Here is a 23432-nt window from a genome sequence, read left to right on the forward strand (position 1 = left end):
CGATATTTTCCAAAGCCAGGTTAGAACTATTACACTTATCATTTTATAACTACACGAGTTTGTTTCCCAGAAGACCAGGCACAATGACACAATAATTATCTGAGCCAAGTCCTTTTCATTGGAAGGTCCATCTTTGTTCAGCTATGTATATAATTCACTAATATATAGATTACGTCAAATGGAGGCAACTGCTTCAATCGTTTTCATTTTTTAAAATATACTTTCTTCTCTATCGCCTCTCCCTTATTGCTCTTAGAAATTGACATACCAGTAGAGAAAGACCCCACTGCCAATTTCCGTTTACTCTTGGATGCAGGACTTTCAACTTATAATTACTAAGTCTATATGATTATCATTTTTTTATTCTCTTCCTGAACAATTGATGTAACACCAGCACTTATAGCTAATGGGCCTCCCCATCGGCCAATTTTAAACAAAATTCTGGTCACTGAAACTTTTATTATGATTTATTATCTCTTATCTTTTTCTTTTTGGTTAATTTTGTTTATGTAAATGGTTAAATTATTTTCATCATTTGTCTTTTAAATTTCTCGCTTTGATCCTTTAAATATATAATGCCACCCAAAATTATTTTCCCGTTAGTTTGATACTCGCATCATTGGTGTTTTAAAATTAGTGTTCCGCCGTCTTCCATTAAGTACTTAATGAAATTTGATGTCAAGGCAGATATGGGGAGTGAATCCTCTCAGGTCAAAATCTCAACCATTAAAATAGGGGCAGATCTAAAATTCAATGACTGAAGGAGCCAAAGTCAAATAAATATGTAAACATTAATATTTATATATTTAAAAACATATATAGAGAATACAATTACATAGACAATAATCAATTCCACATGCCACCAATAAATTTGATAATTTTATAAAAAAAAAAATTATATTTATCTTAACTATATAATTTTTTAGGAAAATTCCTATTAATTATATTAAAATTTAATAAATTTAAATAAATCATTTTACTTGTTAAATTATTTTTAGGACAATAATAACCAAGAATCATATAGAATAATTTACTTTCACATAATAAAGACTATAATTTTAAAAGTAAATTATGACAAATATTTAATACAACTCAATATCTATTTTTTTCATAAGATTTACATAGTACATGGGTATAAATTCATGCACAAATATATAATAAATTAAGAAAAAATGAAATATATTTTTTTTTTCTAATCTAATAAATTAATGCATATATTTTAATTTAAATTTATTTCTCTTTTATATATTTTTGTAAATAATATTATATTTATTAAAATTAAGTTCATCATAATTATTATGTATTATTTCATAAATTAATATTAGTATCTAAAAAATAAATTAGTTCGCTAAGGTTTATAATATCAGTGTTTGAGAGATTAATAAATAAATACATACATTTTAATTTTAATTTATATTAATTTTCTCTTTATATTTTAATTATTTATTAATATTTTAGTGAATAATCTATGTTTATAAGATTAATTTTACCATGCTCAGTATGTATTCTATATATAATATTATATTGTGTAGATCACATTCTTTAATGCATTATTTTGAATGTACCATTTTTTCTGAATATTATTTTAAATACATACTCTCATTACTTAAAATTCATTAAAAAAAGATAAAATTTAATGAATATCACATCTTATTTAAAGATTTTTTCTTGATTTTTTTAATTTTTAATATATTTAATCAAATAAAAGGGTATATACAAACGAGTGCATAAAAAAATATATTGCTCGTAAGGCATAAAAGGCAAGGCAAACACACTTGCAACAATTTGTGATTTTTTTTTTTTTTTTGCATATCACCTTATTGTATCATATCAACTATCACTTCGGCATCCAATGACACATTAGCAAATTCCATTGAATTTTTAACGAAAGACTGACAAAAGAAGTTGATTGTAAAATCGGTTAAACTTTAATAACTCAATCAGCTCATTTAAAAGAACCCAAATCGCAAATATATCAAACTTGATACCAAAAGTGCAAATAAACCTTGATTTTATGAATAGGTACTAAATACCAAACCACTATTTTTTTCATTTTTTTTTAATTATCAATTTGATTGATTTTCAATTCTTTTTTATCAGTTTGACAATAAAGAATAATTTAATTAGATTTTAAATACCCCTAGTCTCTTAACCATAGTTTAATCTTTCAAAGGCTCAAACCTGAGATGTTATAAAAACATCCGGTGCTAAATCAAAATATTTTTTCTTTTTGGCCTAGAAACATATCGGTTACAAAACATAGAGAACAAGACTAGAATAAGTTCAACTGCCTATACTCCGAACAAAAATGACTTAACCTTTCAAATCATCAGCTATGACACAATGAAGTCGTGCTGGAATCCTTGAGAATGCAGCATCTCTTCAACTCCTTTGCCTTTGAGCTTCATCTATTTTCTTTTTCCGTTGTTTAATGCGATCAGTCTGAGCTTCCTTCAGTTTCTTAGATATCTGAACGACAGAATTTCAAGAACAAAATAAAAAGAAAAAAGGTGAAAAAACAGAACTGAAAAAAAAAGTTTAAAGACAATCTATCACTTTGCAACCGGTTAGATTAGGACAATTAATTAGAGAATAGAAGTATTTTAATTGTAAGTTCAGACAGATAATTGGAAAAGAGAAAAAAATCACGTTGTTACCTTCATGGCTTCAGCTAGCTTCCTTTTTTTACGTGACATCATAACTTTACTCATGTCATCATCAACATTTTCTTGAACACTGGCAGTTGATTCACCAGTCTGTACCACTCCAGTAGATGTTTCTTTAGAACCTGCTGAAGTATATGTAACACCTTGAAGTTCTTTTTTCAAATCATCACGGTATTGCTGCTCCAAAATCATCATCTGCAATGCAGTCATTCAAAATTGAAATGCTTGAGTAAGTGTAAACAAAAAAGTATCCCCTCCACTCATGCCACTATTATGATGCAACCTTTTTCCCACAACATGCATACCTTCTGCTTTCTCTGAGCTGCATCATTAGCCTCTGCTCGATCAATGATACCTTCAACCAGAAGATTTTGAGGATCTTCCAGATCTTCCTTCCCAACACCAGGAAGTGGAAGGATTTCCTTTCTGGCAGCAGCTTGCAAGTGTTTAATGGTCTTTGCATAATCAGGAATGTATGCTCCTTCTTCATCGTAGTTAATAAAAGGTGACAAGTGTGGTGGAGGAGTCCTGTTGACAAAAGAAACATTTTAGCCATTGCAGTAATCATTAAAATCATATAGGCTCTCTTTAGTATACATAAAAATTTCTTTAAATTTAAGACACATTTGTATATGTGTATTCATAGAAGTGCATCGATTTTTCTAAACTGTTCCCTTAGGTTAATGAAAGTATAATTAATGACTTGGTTAGGACAACTAAATTGGGGAACTAAACTGTACAAAAATACCCTTATGCTTTTAATACAACTCACTCTTTCATTGTATACAATACATTATTTATCCAACTTCCAATCCCACATTAAATACGAATCAACATAGATCAGTTTTCTAACTTAATGTTATCATACAAGATTGACACTTACTAATTTATCTACTTTAGCAAAGTATAATTCGAATAATAAAATAAAATACTAGCATATAGACACTCTTGCAAGCTAGCAAATTCATTTTTTATTATATTCGTAGTCAATAGAGGGAAAAATTGCAATCCTGCCCATAATTTCTTCAAGGAGAAGAGTAATTTTGAAACTTCAGAGTGAGTATCCACTCTTTATTAGATTGGGATTTATATAATTAAACAGAACAAGACACTAAAAGTTGCATGATCCATAAGATTTATGCCACGTGGGGAGAGTGCCTGTGCATTAGAAAATGCAGAAGTGGTTTCTATTTTTTCAAATTTAGATAATAAGTAATAATAAATAAATATTTAATTAGCATCAAATTCATCAAACAAAATGAATAGATGAAAGCATATATAGACATGATTCCCCAGAAAAATATCATGATCCTTGTAGAAAAACTTATTTTCTCAGTCAAATAAAATAGCGCATTCCCACCAAGACCACTATAACCAGCAAGAGTTCCCTAATGAACCAAAAAAAAAGAGGCATGAATAATGCAACTTCAATTACTGAAGAGTTCCCTAGAGAGAAATTGTAAATTACTACAATCAGCACTAAACAGCAGTTATTAAAGAAGCATACCTTCCCACCAAATAATTCTCAGTTGGCAAAATAATCCATGCATTCACACAGTCATATACCCACTGTGGTTGAACATATTCTCTTGAGAGGAACCGATGTCCTTGTGCTTCCCTGTCAACAATCTAGCACATGAAAGCAATAGCTAAGTAAACCTAAACAGAAGGTATAAAATAGAAGGACACCTAGATGGTATGCTTAGTGACAAACCTGATGAGAAATGCTCTGGTCAGATTCCCCAAAAGGTGCCCCTTCTCCCTCCCAGGAAACAATGCCACCAAAAGCAGGAATAACAAAAAACATTGATTCCCTCGGTACCTGAATAATTAGACCGGAACAGATACAAATAATGTCAAACAATACACAACCACAAGGAAATTACAAAGATTTTTAACATGGAGTTAAAAAATAGTCAACAATTTTTAACAAAAGTACAACCTGATGTATTGTGTCTTGTGACATCAATCTAAACAATATAAATAAGCTGAAATTTTCTATAGATTATTCATGTAGCAACAGTACACAAATTCACATTGTAAATAACAAATTACAGATAATAACAACTGCAACATTTACAAAACAGTAAAAAAAAAATCAACTAAGTATGTCAAAGTATTTGGCATATTCCTCCATGGTTTCCCACAAAAAATAAAAGTAATTCTCTTTAAAAGAATTTTTTTTCTTTGTACAAACAGGTTTAGGAGAGAGAGAAAGCTTTAGCAAGCGTTTACAAAGGGTATCAACATATAAGGAAATAACTTTACACTAAAAATCTACTAGTAAGAATCAAACCAAAGACCTTGTGAACAATATTCAATCATAAAGATTGAAGTAGTTTGGGCCAACAACCTTAATTACCTATTTAACATAATATTTACATATCAACCAACAACATCTAGCACAAATTCAAAGGCCATTCATGTTCTAAGAGAAATATACAACTTCAGACAATATCTCTAGACTTTATTATTGTAAAAAAATGAGAAAAATGAAAATACACAATTGGATTTTATTTGAATGGTCAAGATTAAAAGTTAAATGAACTTGACTTTTCTAAATGATCATGTGATTACAGACCTTTAAGCTTGACCATCCATGTATAATTGTATAGTGCAAACTTAAAGTTCTTACATTCTTAAAATGAGAATCGTTGTCATTATAATAAGTCCCATATATATACATGTTATTAGCTCTGAGTTTAATTCTTTAAAACACGTTCCTAATTATTATCACCACTAATTCCTATCTCTTACTTTTCCTAAAAAAACAATGAAATATGACTCAGCAAAATACTATGAGCACAAATTCCCAACTATTGACTGACAATACTTTTAAAACAGTGGTGCTAAAACCATCAAAAGGTCTTACCTCCCTGCTTACGAAGAATTTCATATTTTTAAAGAGCTTTTTACATTCTTTTGTATCCTGGTCCTCTTCATCTTCACCAGTAACTTCCTCAACGAGGTGCATTAGTGCACCAGGTTCATTAGAAGGAAGTTGATGCTGAAGTTGAGCAAGTCTTAGTTCAGATGTTTTATCTCCAGTCTCTGCCTCTTTTTGCTTGGTCTCCACTTGTTCAGATTCAGCTTGAGAAGCTTCAGAAATCAGTACAGAGGGTCTGGTATTGGCACTGGCATACCTTGACAGAGCATATAGATCTGCATGATTTGAAAAGAAATTTAATTAGCAGATACATAAAAGATCTGCAGAGAAACAAATCTCTAAAGTTCCATTTGAGTTGGGAAAAATAGTACCTGCTGCCAAAGCTTCCAACTGAGGATCAAGTATGGGGGGATACTTCAAATTTATAGAATGGTAGAGGCGGAAATTGACAAAACTAAGAAGAGGCTGTATCATTATAGAAATTATGAAATTAATAAAAAGTCAGCAATCCAAATAATATGGTTGAATATGAAGGATTAGGAGATGCACATCCAATAAGATAACCCGGGGGTTTGGTAGCTAAATTTGGTTTTGTTTACACATGGTCTTAACACAACACTAGAACTTGTTTAAATTACTTACATGATTAAAGTATACAGATCTGTAATCCTGTTAATTGGGATGACAATAATGTTGAAGTATCGGCAGAATGAAAACATTAAATACAACATGAATATGAAACTAACCTCATACAATTGCAGAAAGTTTAGCATGGTAGTGATGTCAACATCATCAGATACAACCTGTTGTAGTGAATGAGGAGTTAACCATGTTATTGTCTGGCCCTCGACCTCAGCCTGCACAAACAACAGAAATCAATCTATTGATAGCATATACAGTTAAGATTACTGAACATTTAAAAATGCCAAATAGGTACCTGGTAGTATATGCCTTTCACAGATACAAACGTTTTTCTTAACTTGTGAGTGCGAGATACGAATGCTTGCCATTCATGTGCCAATCTGGATAAAAATACAGAAGATAAAAATCATATCAGCATGAAAATTTCACATTTTTTATTAACAAAAAATGCAACAAAATACAAATGAGATTTTACCAAAACATGTTTAACTCCTTATTTTCAAAGGAAATTTAAATCCACAAAGGCTGATTTCCTCATTACATATTAATCCAAAGTTATTCAAATTCCATGAATATACCTTCGACATTTATGGACACACTCCACGTCAATTTTTTTACTCTCTGATGCAGGTAATGCTGCAAAAAGGTGCACCACTGTAAGGCAGTCATCCAATTCTCCGAGTGCATCCACAAATCTTGGGTACCTGTAAATTCAAAGAATAATCAATTAAACTGAAAATTCATCACCAGTTACTAAAAATAAACTGTAATGAACAAATTCAAACATACCTCTGCCGAATAATCCTAGCGATCTTCGGTTTGGGTGTTTTCTCGCGAAGCCTGTTAGCACGTTCAAGGTTTTTCTTTGCCTCGGCTTTCTTAATTTTTCTCTCATGCACTCTTATCGCTCTATGTATTTCAACCAAAGGCTCGTGATGAAGGAAGGAAACATCCTTGACATGGTAATAAGTCTGATGAGTTCCCTTGAACTTTTTCTTGGGCTCCCGGGGAGTTACACCTTTCAAAATACATAGTTTCCTAAAATTTGTAAAAGGCAATATTAGAATCAGTCTTTACCAATATGTTTCAGACATAGATAATTCAACCAATCGAATTTCAACCCAAAGGAAGCCTCCTTTTTCCTCCAAAAGCACCTTAAATTGATTCATATATGAGCATATGTTTCTGTAAAGTACTAACCTAAAAAGGGGTAAACTGATTTGAAGCTGCTTGAGTGCCTGTGACCTAATAACAAATTTGGCAGCATTTCCCTCCTTTTTCTTCCCCTGAAACACAAACAAATAAAGCTAAGATAAAAAAGAAATAAATAATTTCAAGAGAGAAGCTAAAACACGTGTGCAGTAGTAACTCACCGGGGGTCTGTAATGCTTCACCATTGTTGGTGCTGTTATGCGAAGAAGATGGGGATGTAGGGTTTAAGAGATTATACAATATATATGAGGGGCTCGCGAGAGCGCTGAGATGCTGGAGTCTTAGGGACAATTGGGCCAACGGGTCCAACGGGCACTGCCTTCCTGCACCATCACTTGCTACCTACACCTCCCTAATTTTTAACATCTCAACGTTACCCTTCTTCCTCGCGGGGTCGCCTTAGGCCCCCAATTATTTAATATTTTTTTTTATAACTTTTTATTAATTTAAGTTATTAAATGATAAACTTTGTTATGATATGATGTATTGTTTAAAATTATGTTTTTATTCACAAGATTACATAATCTTAAGATATGATTATAATTGTTATTGTAAATAATTTAAGTATAATTTATTATTTATTTTAAAATGTTAAAGATAAATATTTTATATCTATTTTAGATTCTACCTCTCCTTTGCATAAATAAAGCTTTTGAAATTATTAAAGAATTCAAATTTAATGAATGGAATTATGGTTGATATTTATTAAAAAAAATATGGTGAAAGTGTTATGATAAATACATAATATATTAATTCAAATATTTGATTGAGAGTGAATTTGAATAATGATCAAAATATGAAATCACTGTTTATTTTTTATTAGAATTCTAAAAATAAAAACCTTTGGATGAGAATGAACTATTGACAATATAGAATTAATCGTGACTTATTTTTAAATAATAAAGATATTGCAAAAAGGATATACAAAAATAAATTATACTCTACTAAAAGCGTTACATTATATATCAAAAGATTATATCTTCAGAAAAAAAAATCAAAAGATTATTTTTTTTTTCACATACATGCATTAGTTCTAAAACATTGAATAGACAAAACGTGTAAATATTATTTTACCTAAGAAATGTTTTTTTTAAATTAAAATTGCTATATTCTTATTTAATATTACCTATATCCAATAATAGATTGAATGAGATTTTCATTTATATATTAAGATTAAGTGAAATGTTATATATACTAAATCATAAAACTTGGATAATTAATTTTGTAATTGACAAAAAAAAACTTTAAAATGTGTATTAAATTAAATGTTGAATGTAAATATTGTCTCAAGCCTCATAATCTATAGAGTATAAACACGGCTTTGCTTCCTTATAGTAGAGGCTATTTTCCATAGTCACATTAGAATTTAGAACATGTAGGAGGTAATTTTTTTATATAACAAAAGAAGAAAAGTTCTTGAATACTTTCATATTTGCAGATGCATAATTAGTTTTAGGGATGTATTGCATCAGGATTTTAAAGGAGTTTTTAACATTAAATTTTTCTTCTAAATTTTACAAGATTACATAGGAATTTTATGATTTATGAGATTTTTTTAAAAGATTTTTATGGTTAAGATTTTGTAGCTTGGATTTTAGGAGTATGTATTCAATTAGAATTTTAAAAGATTTTTTTTTGTTTTAAAGTCTTGAGGTATTTAATAAAAAAATTCAAATAATAGAAATAAGGTTGGTGATATTCAATAAGATTATTAGAATTTTTATAAATTTAATAAAATCTGTTGATATTCAATTAAATTTTTTTTACACCTTAAAAAAAGTCTTCTCATATTTAAAAGTATACAATTTTTTATGGATTATTTTTTAGAATAGATTTTAATGAATTTCATGAGACTTTTAAATAGAAAAAACAAATTAAACAATCTCACTCAAATCCTTAAGATTTCATAAGACTTTATTTATTTATTTTTCTTGCAAATTGACATGTTTTTCTTTTCTCGTCACCATAATCCTTATCTTTCCAATTATTTAAACTTGAGATATTTTAATTACGTGCTTATATATATAAATGAACATAAATATATATGAACATGAAAAATATATAAGTTTTAATGAATATGAGAACTTGACTTTTGTATAAGTGGATAAATATATAAATGAAGTTTGAAATAATTGTTGAACATGTTTTTTATTTGGTGGGATCATTGTTATTATGAAAATAATTACAAATATCTATGCTATTAACAAACATTATGGTATATAGTTTTTATACAATTAACATGATTGATGATTTAAGAGAATGAGTTTATTGTGTTTGTAAATATGTTGGGAAAAATTGATTTGTTATGTAACAAGTTTATAAAATGAGTTTTATTTAAAGTATTAGTTAGCGAAATTCATGAATTTTTATAGATAATTTAAAAATTCACTAAAATCCATTAAAATCTTAAAAATTTATAATGTTATTTTAAATATTATGATTTTATAAATCTATTAAGATATGAAATATAAAATCGTAATTATATAAGTCTTTTAAAAAAATCTTACAAATCATTATATTTCCCACGATATTTTTATTTTAAAATAATATTTTAAAATGTTAATTCAATACAACCCCTCAATGAACTTACATTATAAGAATTTAAAAAATTTATAATGATTTTATAAATTTATAAAATTCGAAAGGATTTCATAAATTTTTAAAAACACATAAAAAATTATAAAAGTTAGTAAAAAAATAACAGACTTAAATAAATAAAATCAATATATATTTTTTAATCTTTTAATAGTTTTATTTTTTAGCTTAATGTCCTCTATGTTTATTTATTTATTTGGATAAAAAGCAAGGGGTAAGCCCCATCTTGGAGTTGCAACTCCATCAACATCATGCAGAATAAGGAGACTAACTCCCCAAGGAGTGAGCATGGCCCCAATTGGCAAGCCAGTCAGTCAGCTACAACATTAGCCTCTTTAAAGATGGGAACAATACTAACAAGCACTCACGATTAAGCAGGGAACAAATACTGGAAATCATATTCCAATAGGGTTGATGGGTACTTTTCAGATTCTGGACCAACTGAACGGCAACTTTATTCTATAATGATATTGCGCAAAACGGATACCCCATAACTCAGCTGTCAGCACATCAACAACACCAATATTATGCTTATAACCAAGCTTCCAATTGCCAAAGGAAGCCCACTTAAAACTCCTGCCTCAGAGCCATCAACGTTACATTTCAACCAATCCTGGGGAGGCTTACACCACTGAATCAAGGTAGAAGAATAAGCCCTGAGCCCAATGAGACCCTAAAGCAGAGGAAACCGAAGCCATCTCGAAAAGGGAAATGTTCAAAATAAAGGAGCTAGAGAAAGTAGCGTGATCAAAGACCACTCTATTCCTAGCCAACCATAGATTAGAGGCAACAATAAAAACCACGGAAAATTCTTATACCGACCTTCTCTACAAGCATTAAAAGAGATCCACTGATGAACATTATTGATAGAGAAAAAAACAACCATCTAAGGATAAACTCCATACGAGCTTATGCTCTTCCAGAGAGGCTTCCGCATGAATAATTGACAAGATATCCAGGATGATATAATCAGGAATCCATTGACGAAAAAGGTCAACAGCTCACTACCCATGAGGAAAGACATAATGAGAGGACGACTTAAAAATCTCGACATCAGGAATGCCCACATAAAAATCCTTAAGCACAATCCCAAATGGCAACCAGTAATCCTTCCAAAACTACATTTTTGAGCCACTCCCAATCACCTATCGACTCGCCTAAATAGTGTGATGCCACGTGGTTTGAATAGCCCGCCAAATCTCATAACAACTCACCTTCTTCTCCATCTTGGGAATGAAGAAGAAACTTGCATTATACTTATTACGCAACAATTTGACCCAAAGAGCATCAGGTTTAGAGATCAACCCCTAACCTAACGTCATAACCATGGCTTTATTGAATTGGTGAAGATCTTTAAAGCCTAAGCCACCCGATGTTGAAACGTACTTGCGGCGTGGAGAGTTGGAGGAGAAGAGAGACTTGTGCGTTGGGACCTTTGATGGTTGTGGGAAGAATACTTGAGTTGGAGAAGAAGAGAAGAGCCGAAAAGCAGGGTTTAAATTACGTTGTGGGAAAGAAGAGAAGAACGAAAGGAGCTGCGTCTGTTGCTGTTGCAGGAGAAAGAAAAGGAAAAAGGGATACAAAAATCAATTGCCTTTTTTGTGGTTCGACCTTTCCCAAATTAGTTGAATTTTTTTATTCTTCTAAATTTAAATGAAACAACTAAAATTATAAAGGGCCAAAACAAATCTAATTGTATTTATGTCTCTGTTTTTTTAGTTTGGCCTAGTCGAGCGAGTCAGTCCAGATTGAATTTTCCTATTTTAGGCTAAAGTTTTTTGGGTTCAGTCCAACATTGTAACATAATGGGTCAATCCATTGACCTTTACCTATTTAGATAGCTCTAACAAGTTCAAAATAAAAGACAAACGCAATTTAAATTTAAAATTTTGATTCCATTTTTCATATGATATTTAAATTTCAAAATCTAAAAAAGTAGATAAATAATTATTTTTTATTTTTACATGTTAAAGTATATATGTAAATTGATCAGACTAAAAAATATGCATAAAACATAACACACAAGAATAAATATTTTGTATGAAAACACATTAACGTATGAATTATTGTATAATTAATATTTTAATAAATGTTTTTTAACAAATTTTTATATCTGCACTCATTTGTCATTATATTAATATTAATTGATTATTATATAATAAATAATCATTAATTAATATTAATAAAAAATTTAGAACTTTTAGAATTTTTTTTATAAAATTTAATATTTATGGTTATATACTCAATTATATTAATATATAATATATATTTTATTGTAACTTTAATAACTATTAGAAATGTTTTATAAACGATAATTTATGGTCAACTTTGGATTTAATTATATCAATATATAATATATATGATATTACTTTTTATTATTTAATGAAATTTATATAATAATTGTTTATATATAACAGATTCGGAAATATAGTAATAAAAAACTACTGTCAAAACTATAATTAAATAGATATAAATAGTATGATGAATTTTATGTCAATATATTGAAAAAGTCCTTTTATCTTTAATGTTATATCAATATATCTATAATTTATATATTGGTATTAGTTTGATCAAATTTATCATAAAATAAATTACAGATTATTATCATAATATAACAAGTCTAAATCTTTCCTGTGCATGCACGGGTTAAGATACTAGTCACTGTACATTCATCGGTCCAAAAACTAGTAAGAGACACCTAAGAACACTTTTACCCATTCGATTTGTTTTATAATTCACATAGAATACTTATAGAATAGAATGCACGTGGGCATGGGGCGCAAAAAAATAACTGTCTTGAATCAATATCTAATGCAAAAGAGGGCAAACTTCTATTTTAGAGCCTTTTCTTTTTAAAAAAAACAAGCATAGCATATAATATAATAAATATTAATAACAATAAATATAATAAAAAATAATTTTAATAAAAAATAAGGAACCATTTTAAACATAACATATAACATACTAAACTAAATAATAATAAAAAATTAAGTAAACCATAACACTTAATTATGAATTTCAGTTATATTAATATATTGTTATAAATTTATGATTTATTAAGATTTATAAACTTTTTAATTTTATTTAATTTTATTTCATGTTCTGATTTAAACATTATTTTTTATGCACATGTATTATATATTTTTTTATATTTTAGGTAAGAACATGGGATCTCATCTTGCTATTAGAATTAAAATTTTCAATACTAGAATGAATGGTGGATGTTATGCATGGGTAAATATTTTTTATTTTATAAAATGTTTTAAATATATTAATATTTTCTTAAATTTATATTAGGAAATATTTACAAAATATAACGTTTTTAATTATTAATTATTGTTGTACTTGATAGATATATAATTGATTATATATTTGGTAGACGTTTTTTAAAATACAATGAATGATAGAAATAAATTTAGTTACCTGTTAAGTAAGGTAGAAATAAAAATCATACATATGTAAGAGTTTATAGTTAGGAAAAAAATAATATTTTTCATAAAATAATATTTTTAATTATATTTTTAAATTAAAACTTAAATTCAAACAATGATTAAGATTTATATAAGATATTACAGTATTGATTTGTACACTCATACTTTTAAAAAATTATCGTATCCATAATCATACACGTGCCAGTTGTGTCTTTACCTTATGAGTACCTAAATGTACATATCGTGTCCATTACACACATTTTAATTAATATGAAAAATTGATAAATAAATAATATTAATTATAAAAATGATATTAAATAAATTAATATCTCATTCAAATATTTTTTAATTATAATATTTTTTGTATAATAGAATTTAAATTTTCATACTCTCACTTAAAAAAATATATATCCATAAAATGAAAATCGTATAAAAATCTTATAAAAATTTCCCCGTATAATAAATATATAAAAATTATTCACATCTTATGAATAAAATTAAAAATAATTAAATTTTTATACTTTCACTTTTAAGAAATCCATGTATTGATACTTATATGCCTACAAATTATGTCCTTACCCTATAGGTACCTAAATATGCATACCCATGTTCATTACTTGCATTTTAATTAATATGAAAAATTGATAAACAAATAATAGTAATTATAAAAAATATATTAATTAAATTAATATCTATTTCAAATATTTTTTTAATTGTAAACAAAATTGTATAATAAATATTTATAGTAAATGCATAATAAATTATCCTAACTTAATTATCTTGATTTTATTATTATTAATTATTATAAAAATGTATAAAATTATTTACATCGTAAAAATAAAATGAAAATAATTAAATTTTTATGCTTGTAATTTTAAAAATTCTTTGTTTCCATACTCATACTCACGTGAGTTGTGTTCTTATCATATGGGTATCTAAATGCACATATCTGGGTCCATTACCTGCATTTAATAATATACAAATTATTTTATTATTGTCTTTGAAATCATTGTTAAATGATAATTTTTTCAATGCCTTAACTTATTTTAGCGTCTATTAATGGATTTTATCGTGAATTTTAACGGGTTTATAATCTATTTTTAATATTTTTCATTAGAAAATATTAATAATTGTTTAATTAGTACTACTCTTAAAATATTAATTAGTACATTTTAAGTACGTACACTATTAATAATGAAATTTCTTATTTTGAAAAAATAAAAAATAGATAAACGCATGAGTTTGTGATAAATTCTACGCAAGTTTATAATCCGAATGTAAATTACAAAAACTGAAAAAACAAAGAAAAATGAGAATGATTTTTTTATTAAATCACATTAAATTTAAAAATCATTTCAATTTAATTTAAGAAAATATGCATTTGTATGTGTAATTTCTAAATTATTGTATCATATCTACTTATATAAATAAAAATCCATGAAATAAAGTATTTGGTATTTACCATGTAAAATAAATAAAAAAGATAAGATTTAGAATTATTTAATAAATTTGTCTTTATGTAAGGTTGAATTAACACATTCATGAATAAGGGGAGCATAATCTGGTTGAAGAAGCATTGAATTGTCGAAAATCATCATAGGAATTATGGAATGCAACAACATACATGATAAGTGTGTTATGTGTAAGAGTAAATAAAACAAACAGAAACAGGGTGTGCATCTGTCGGGCTTGGAACTCTTGTGTGTTGTGCTCTAAAGATGCCCAAACTTCTTCAGGTGTATTCCTCCCTCTTTCCTTCCAAAATCTAAAATCTTGCGCCCAACACGCAAGCTTTCTTTCTTTCATTCGTGTTTATGCCATTTTCGTTTCTGTTCATGTCTTTACCTTCGCCGCTATCACTCTCCGTTTAAATACTGCACCCTTTTTACCACCTACCATCTTCTTTTTCACCGCCTTAATCTCCACGTTTTGTTTAACTTCTGACATGCCATATAAAATTAACTGCTCTTCCTCTTCATACAATTTTTCACTAATAGTAATAAATACGGTTGTTATTTCTTAACGAACACAAGCTTTTTCTTGTTAGAGAAGTAGAAAACACAGTGCTTATTTGTGTCATTTCCTCAGTTTTAGTTGCTTTTTTCGTCTCGTATTAGTAATTCTTTCAGAAATTGGGATTGCTTTGGGCGGCAGAAACTGCCCCACAAAACTGACTTACATAAGCAACAATATTGAGTGCATCTTTATTCAATCAAACCATGATTGATGAACAGCATACATGCACATAGATTAATTGAGTTGAAATTATTATAATTTAATGTGATTTTGAGTTTAAATTTTGAATATATAATAACATTAACGATTGTTTGATTTAAAAGAATAAAAGATGTGAAACTAAATTGAGATAAAAAATTGTGAAATATTTAAATTAAAGTAGAATATGAAAATATAAGACACATTAATTTTTAAAATATAGTTTCATCTCAAATGTATTCAAGTCTGATTAAACCAAATACTGCCTAAATATATAAAGAGAAATTTATTACTCATAATAATAATATCTAGTTTCAGTAATATTGTTTTTTATAAATGAAATCCTTTTGATCTTAAAAAAAAAAAAAACTATTGATGATCATGTGAAAATAAAGATTCAGCGGGGTCGTGCCAAATTTAAAGGTCAAATCTATACTAGCATGGCTGTTATCACTTCCAATCTTTTCACACCCAGTACTACCCACAATGCAACCATCACGAAGTAAATTGATAAATATCTTTTTTTTTTTTTTATCAAAAAACATTGATAAAAATAAACATATTGATGACATTAAATGTTACTAGATCTTAAAGGCAGGAATTCTGAAGAGAAGAGGCAAAATAAAAGGGGAAGGGCAGGCCATTCCATCCCCCTCTATTTTTATTCGAAACTATACGCAAAGTACGTCGTGGAAGTTCATATTGCTTCTTTAGCTCATTTGGGTCTTTAAAGAATGGCCACTTCAATACTCAATGTCTTAATTTCTTTTCCACACTGACACACATCTACTAATTACTCTCCTTCCATCTCTTCTTGACGGTATATAAATATGCATGATTGCATGAGCTTTTCTCATGGCATGCCACTCATCAACCATTGCCTATTTGGTTCTCTATTCTCATCATTGGTGGCTAGGTCTTGCTGGAGAAGCAGGGCACGTGCAACTTCCCTCTCACTCAGAGACTCTATGCTTGTTCAAGCTGATTTTGCACGTGCTCTCCTTTTCCAGCTTGATTTTCCTACCATGTTATTTCTTCTTCTAAGCTCAGCACAACCCAATTCAATTCATTTTTGGTAAGATGATCAATCATTCTAGGTAATTACAGAACCAAGCTCTTCCCCTTCCCCTTTTCTCATATAACCCCCGCAAATATAAATTTTGAATTCCAATGTAAGCATTTTTTTACTACTGATAATGGCACACTGAGTGGCTTCATTCATAGGCTAGGGGATATAGCATATGTGTAAGTGGGCTTTCATTAATAAAAAAATATGAGTTTTACCTTCTGAAACAGAGCTTTTCATGTGATTCGTATTTTGCAGGGTCAATTGGAATGTACGCAAAACTTCAGACTAGTTAGAAACAGAAGGATTTGAAGAGGGATGGCATATTCAGACTCACATTGTTCTCTGCTTCTGCTTCTCCCTCACAAATACACTTCAAAATTCAAATGCTGTTTTGTTAGATTAATTAGCTCATTGCTGCACCATGCAATGCACTACGCTCAGTCGACACAAAAAAGTAGAGCAGCTCATACATATTTGTTCTTAACTTTGTTTCCTTACAATGTACTTAATTAGATTGCTATATATCATGGATTAAATTATTAATCTATTGTATAATATTCTCTATTTATAATTTCCTCTCTGAATTTGATTAGGTGTATAGTTTTGGATAAAACACTCAAACTAATGATATTTATAAATATTTTGTTTCGAAATAAATTCACGATTATGGCCCGTAGTCGTTCATAGATTGAAGTGTTTATGATATACAGTGCAGAGCAAGAGTTGTGTATCCATTTTTGTTAATCTAGATATAGACCACGAAGGAAGATAATAATCAAATTAATTTCAAGCGAGAGCTTTCTTAGCAGAATGAACAGCCTTTAATTAATTCATAGGGAAGGAAATGAGCTAATAATGCATAGGACTGTTTGAGCGTATCCTAGTCTTACGCCACTCGTCATTTATTAGATTCATTCAGAGTTTAGACCTGTTTGTTTTTTTCGTTATAAATTAAGCTTTATGCTTTCTAACAAAAACTATACATTTAAATAAAATCAATTTAAACACAATTTCCACTTACATTCAACTTTTCAAAATTAATTTATCAAAACCACTTCTACTGGTTAACTTTTAAACAAAATGATTCACAGTAAATCTTGTATATAAAAAAGCTAACGTACATGATTCTTTTAATCACATCAAAAAATTAAATTAATTTAGTTAATAATATCATTAATTTATATAATTTTTTAGTTTTATCTATAAAATTGGGACCTCGTTTTGTTTAATTCCTTATACTTTGTCAATTAATACATATCTACTTAAAATAATTATTTTTTAAATTTTAATAAGAAAAGACAAACTAAATAAGCGAACAAATTTTGCTTGACGATCTTTCCTACCTTCATAAGAGAGTTCAAGAAATTAATATATCACATTTATTGTGTATTAATAAAAGAAATATTATTGAATAGGATATTTTTAAAAAGTATGAAGACATATTTTTTTAAAAAAAAAAATCTATAGAAAAGATCACAAGAAGTAAAGGAACAATGTTATATTTCACTTATTATATTTTATATTGTTTTTAAAAATATTTTATAAAATAAATATTAAATAAAAAGTATATACATTTAATGTGATGAAAATATAAAATATTACATTTAATTTTTTTTATTCATTTAATGAGAGAATATTTATTTGAAGAAATTGTGACAAAATTTAAAAAAGTAAATTATATTTGCATCTCCTGTGTTTTTTTGAAATTGCATCTAACACTCCCTCCTTCTTTGTACCATATTAAAAAATCCTTAATTATTTAATTTACATTATACCAAACTCATCTCTGTTATACATTGTTTAATAATTTAACAAAAAGTAGACATATGCTAATTATGTGACTTTTAATGAAAATTTATATCCAAAATATCATCATCTTCTTCATCTTAACTCTATAAAAGACATAACACCATTTTCAACCTAAAAATACTTTAACACTCTTTTTTCTCTAATTGGACGTGAACCCACCTTCTTGGTACGTATGTGTCAACACCCTTCTTTTTTTCTTTTTTCTTCTCGTTTTTTTAGTTCATTTTTTTTATCTGTTGGGTCGTTTGGTTGTTGTGTTTTTGTTGGAGGTATTTCCAGAAATGCTTATTGATTGAATATGATCTTTTGCTTCAAATTTCAGTGTTTTGTTCCCGCATTTGTATTTTTAACTCCTTTTTTGGAAATATTTATTTTTTGATGACTTAGTGTTTGATATAATGTCTCAATCAAGAGTTGCATCTTCAAGTGTTAGCAAGAATGAAGTAAAAGTAAAACATTAAAAGAAAAACTGTTATTACTTTAAGAAAAGTTCATTCATAGAATCAATTGTTAATTTGTTATTGAATATTTAACAAAGATGTTAAGACAATTTCGTTTGTTAACATATTTCAATTGTAGTTAGTTAACAACATTAACAAAAAAAGGATAAAAGTAATATAAAAAAAGAGAAGAATATTAGGTGTAATTTGAGAAAAAACAAAAAAATACGAGTGTAACAAAGATTTTAAGATAATTTCATTTACTTACATATTTTAATAAATTTTAATTAACAACATAAAAAAAAGAATAAAAAGAATATAAAAAAAGAAAAATATGATATGTAATTTGAGAAAAACATAAATAGCAGTGTAATTTAATCAATTTAAATTTTTTGAGAATATAATAATCATTCGGTATAGTATGTTGTTATGAAGGGCCAAATAGCTCTCTATTGAGTCTAATTGTACGTTCCACTTGCAATTTTAAATTAATAAAATTTCCTGTTCCTTTTAAGAATTCAGTGCGGAGTAATTAATGCAAGAGACTACGAGTCCCTTAGGTTATTGAGTTTTGACTGAAGAAATTGACAAAGTTGTGACGAATAAGATGATGCAATGAAGTGGTACTTAGGAAAAAAGATAGACAATGTTGAGATTGAGAAGAAGAGAGGGATGAGGTGAGAGTGGAGTTGTGTAAGCAAATGATCATAGAATCATAGTATAAAGAGAAGAGATGGCGTGACGTGAGGATACAATGCATAATGGAATGGATATATATCAATATATGTTATCACAGTCCAAACAAAATACTCTTTCTCTGTTCTCCAAGCGCCACTCAAAGTGGAAATTTGCCTTACAAAGTGGGGGGTCACTGGCTGTTGCTGGCTCATTTTAGTTCTGCATGTCGTTTGCTACAATACAATATATTTGTGTTGGAAATTGAAGCCTAAGATCAGAGGGAGACAAACCAAGCCAGTGCTGCCCACGTGGAAGAATCCTTAAAACCCAAGCAATGCTAGTGTGTACTGACAGATACACAGATATTTTATTTTGATTAATTAGCACATATTATATCAGTAACATATATTATTCAATGTATATTAAAATTAACAGAAAAAAATTAAGTGTGAAGTTAGATGAAGGTTGATAAAATTGGAGTGTGTTTGGATATGCATTTGTGACTTTAAATTTGAGTTTTGGATGGGTTGAGCATGATTTTTCACGATTTAGAATTTTGGACTTAAGTTCCATTGAAATAATTTAAAATAAATTGTGTATCAACTTGAATTTGAGTCTTTCAAACACATCATTTATATTTGATAAAGTAATCCTTTAGACCAAAATGACACCCAACACACCTAAATCAAATATCTCATTCCACCACATATCCAAACCGTGTACCCCCTTGGTCGCATACATACATATTTTTTATAATAAGTTTTGCATTAAAGTGTCTTTTTTAGAATACAAAAACATTCGCCAAAAGTTCTAACTTAAATCCTGACTTGAGCGTTAAAATGTTTTTTACATATATCCCTTGCTTTCAGACTTACACGCGCCACCGCCAAATAATTCAACAAAGAACTATCAAAGAAGATCCTTCGGCACACTAAAAAATCTTTCAACAATGGAATAAGTGTTTGGTCCACTGTGACAGAAACACCTTGATATGCAACAAGGTTGTGGATATTAAAATCCATTTTAATAATTATATATATCTAAAATCAATTTTGAATGCAAGTTTTTAAACAATTTAGTATGATAAAATTATTTTTTTAATATATGTTTCCAAACAAAAACCACATTACAACGTACTCTCGTTTATTTAAAATCGGTTTTGTAAAATCAGTTGATTCAAAATTAATTCTACAAACTCGTATTCAAACATACATTAATTTTGAATAAAATTATTTTTAAAATGATATAATTTATGTTTAAAAAAATGTATTCTAAAAAGAAGTTTGGAGAAAAATTTAGAATACTTTTTATATTCAACATAAAAATTATTTAAAATTATTTTAACTCATAATTAATCTGGATTTAGAAATAATTTTTTAACATGAGATTAAATATAACATTAATCTAAATTACACTAGCCGACCTTTTAACTTGATTTTAGAAAATTTGTATGAAACCAAATACACGACAGTTTATGGTCATTTTGGTGAAAAGTTCAGTTGGTGAAAAGTTCAGTAGGTCTCAGCATCTTACTACTAGTTTAAATATTTTCTTTTTCATTTCATTTGATTTCAGTGTATCAAACTATACATAAATCTCATATTATTGCGTATTTGATTTTAGGTGTTTATTTTGAGTTTATAATTAATTTTGAATAAATTTAACATATTTAATTATATGTTAGAAAATAGTTCAAAATTGATCATGAGTATATAATTAATTTTGAGTTAAAACAATTTTAAGTAAATTTTATGTTTGATCCAAAATTTTATATTAAATTTTACTTTTAACTTAATTTTATAATAAAAACACTCAAACATAAATCATATTACTTTAAAATAAATTTAAACCAAAATAAATTTTATAAAATTAATTTCATTTAAAATCAATTTTAACCACCTAATCCAAACGTATACTCAATTTATTGATTCGCCACTTTATAAATTTCGAATGAATGTCTTAAAAAGTAGTAGTACTTACTAACACTGCTCGTTTTTAATGCGAAGTGTCATTTGAAGTCTTGAACACGCAATGCACAAATATCAAGTTATTAAACTTAGAGAAAGAAAGGAAGACAAATCTGGCTGTGTCTTTATGGGTCTCAGATTAAACATTTTGGATTGAGAGTACTGATTAGGGCACGCTGAAGTAAGTCAGTGGCCAAAGGATGAGTCCCCCTACTGTCTACGAAGTAATTGCATAACGTACAGACATAATCTCATGTTTGCAGAGGATGAAATAAAATTTTAATACCAAGTTTTTAGTTTATTTAATAAATTTGTAAAATCTTTACACAGACAGAAAAATATCAAAAATAAATTCTTATCTTGCACTTGCCTCTTAATATGTTAATATTGAAAATAAATCATGTTCCTGTGATTCTGTCATAAGTTGATTGAAGGCTACTTCTTACACCAAAGGATCTTCACTTCCTTTTTTCTCTTCCTCGCTCTTTACCGAATGCTCTAGTTCAAAAGAAGATAGATACAAAAGACATTTTAAGAGTTTAATTCAAAGCCATAAATGCAATAATAAATGTATATTATATTAACAATGGTCTTTATTGGGAGATTCTATCATTTTTATACTAACTGAGTCTTAGACCTTAGATCAGAATGTGCTGATTATCATCTACATAATAAGTCCTCTAATCAGGCTTAAGTGAAAATGATTATTGTTAAGTGTGATTATCAGTTTTTGATAGGATCGAATGAATATATGGCTACAAATACCTATGTGATAGGTCATTCCATTTTCTTATGGGGCCGAATAAATACTCAGTATTCTATCCAACTATCTATCTAATATAAACTTGAACACAAAATGTCTTGGTGATTACTTGACTTTAAAGAAGATTCTAGACTAAACTAAGGAATTGCTTTTATATTTTTCATTATCTAAAAGATCAATCTCTAAGTTACTATAAGCTTTGAAAAAAGCAAAAGATTTTTTGTTTCAAATGATAGTTAGCTCTTTGAAGGAAAAACAAAAGTGAACTTCAATGTATTACATGTAGGTAGACATAATCCTTCTTTTTTTTAATTTTAATTTGCTTTCAGAGAATGATATTTTAAAACGAGTTTAAAAAATATTAGTAGAATTACTTTTCAACACGAAATAACTAAAAATATTAATTAATTATTAGTTAATATAGGAAATTTGTCGTATATTGTTGAAAAGGTCTATACTCTATACCAATAAATTAACAAGGTTAAACAGAACTAATATTTATAAGATGAGAGGTGTAAGGTGAGAGACAGAAGGAATATTTTGAAAATATAATAAAAAAAAACTGGGGCCAGAAGAAAAAAAAGAGGGGTGTAAATATCATGGGACTTGGTGTGTGTTTGGATAACATCCAAAATTATGATAGACCATGGTAAAGGTGGATCAATCTTGATTTTGATCTGCACATGTTTAAATTATTTTCAAAATTATGATAAAATCAATTTTGATAAAAAAAAAATTATGGTAGAGTTGAAGAAAGTATGAGCAGCTTCCATTTCTACCAAAATTGATTCTATTTGAATTTAGACTAATTTATCCTCACTTCACTATCCTCGTGTATATGTTTATTATTTATTTATTTATTGATTTCAAATATAATTAGATCTAAAAAAAATAAAAATATCATTAAAAATATTGCTATATTTATTTAATTTTGAATTTATTTTATCTAATTTTCCCTCACACTTATATCCTTAATAGTGTGATAAATCATATTAAAATAACCATCATATCAATGCCTTCAAGCATATGTTTATTGTTTTAAAATATAGTAAATCTAAT

At 27.9% G+C, this 23432-nt stretch overlaps 1 protein-coding gene and 1 non-coding gene across 2 annotated transcripts; one reads left to right on the forward strand and one right to left on the reverse strand.

Moving 5' to 3' along the window:
• Nucleotides 1-2208: 2208 nt before the first annotated feature.
• LOC100819628 (pescadillo homolog) lies at nucleotides 2209-7641 on the reverse strand. Its single transcript, XM_041014209.1, has 13 exons — nucleotides 7569-7641; nucleotides 7396-7481; nucleotides 6985-7233; nucleotides 6774-6899; nucleotides 6491-6575; nucleotides 6300-6410; nucleotides 5925-6018; nucleotides 5539-5828; nucleotides 4381-4488; nucleotides 4174-4295; nucleotides 2972-3194; nucleotides 2658-2861; nucleotides 2209-2469 (listed from the first exon to the last, which is right to left on the reverse strand). The coding sequence occupies exons 1-13, from the start codon at nucleotides 7590-7592 to the stop codon at nucleotides 2383-2385; spliced, it is 1809 nt and encodes a 602-aa protein (XP_040870143.1). The 5' UTR covers nucleotides 7593-7641; the 3' UTR covers nucleotides 2209-2382.
• Nucleotides 7642-16561: 8920 nt separating this feature from the next.
• Nucleotides 16562-16664, forward strand: MIR164F (microRNA MIR164f). The gene has a single exon (NR_126715.1). It is a non-coding gene; the product is annotated as a microRNA MIR164f (primary transcript).
• The last annotated feature ends 6768 nt before the right edge of the window (nucleotides 16665-23432 follow it).

The sequence above is a fragment of the Glycine max genome, chromosome 3 (assembly GCF_000004515.6).
Source record: "Glycine max cultivar Williams 82 chromosome 3, Glycine_max_v4.0, whole genome shotgun sequence".
NCBI classification, from domain to species: Eukaryota; Viridiplantae; Streptophyta; class Magnoliopsida; order Fabales; family Fabaceae; genus Glycine; species Glycine max.

Coding starts and splice junctions, on each gene's coding strand:
- LOC100819628 (XM_041014209.1), bottom strand. CDS start 7,592: ATGGTGAAGCATTACAGACCCCCG. Junction 5,829..5,924: donor GTTGGAAGCTTTGGCAGCAG/GTACTATTTTTC, acceptor CAAATCATGCAG/ATCTATATGCTCTGTCAAGG. Junction 4,296..4,380: donor ACCAGAGCATTTCTCATCAG/GTTTGTCACTAA, acceptor TTCATGTGCTAG/ATTGTTGACAGGGAAGCACA.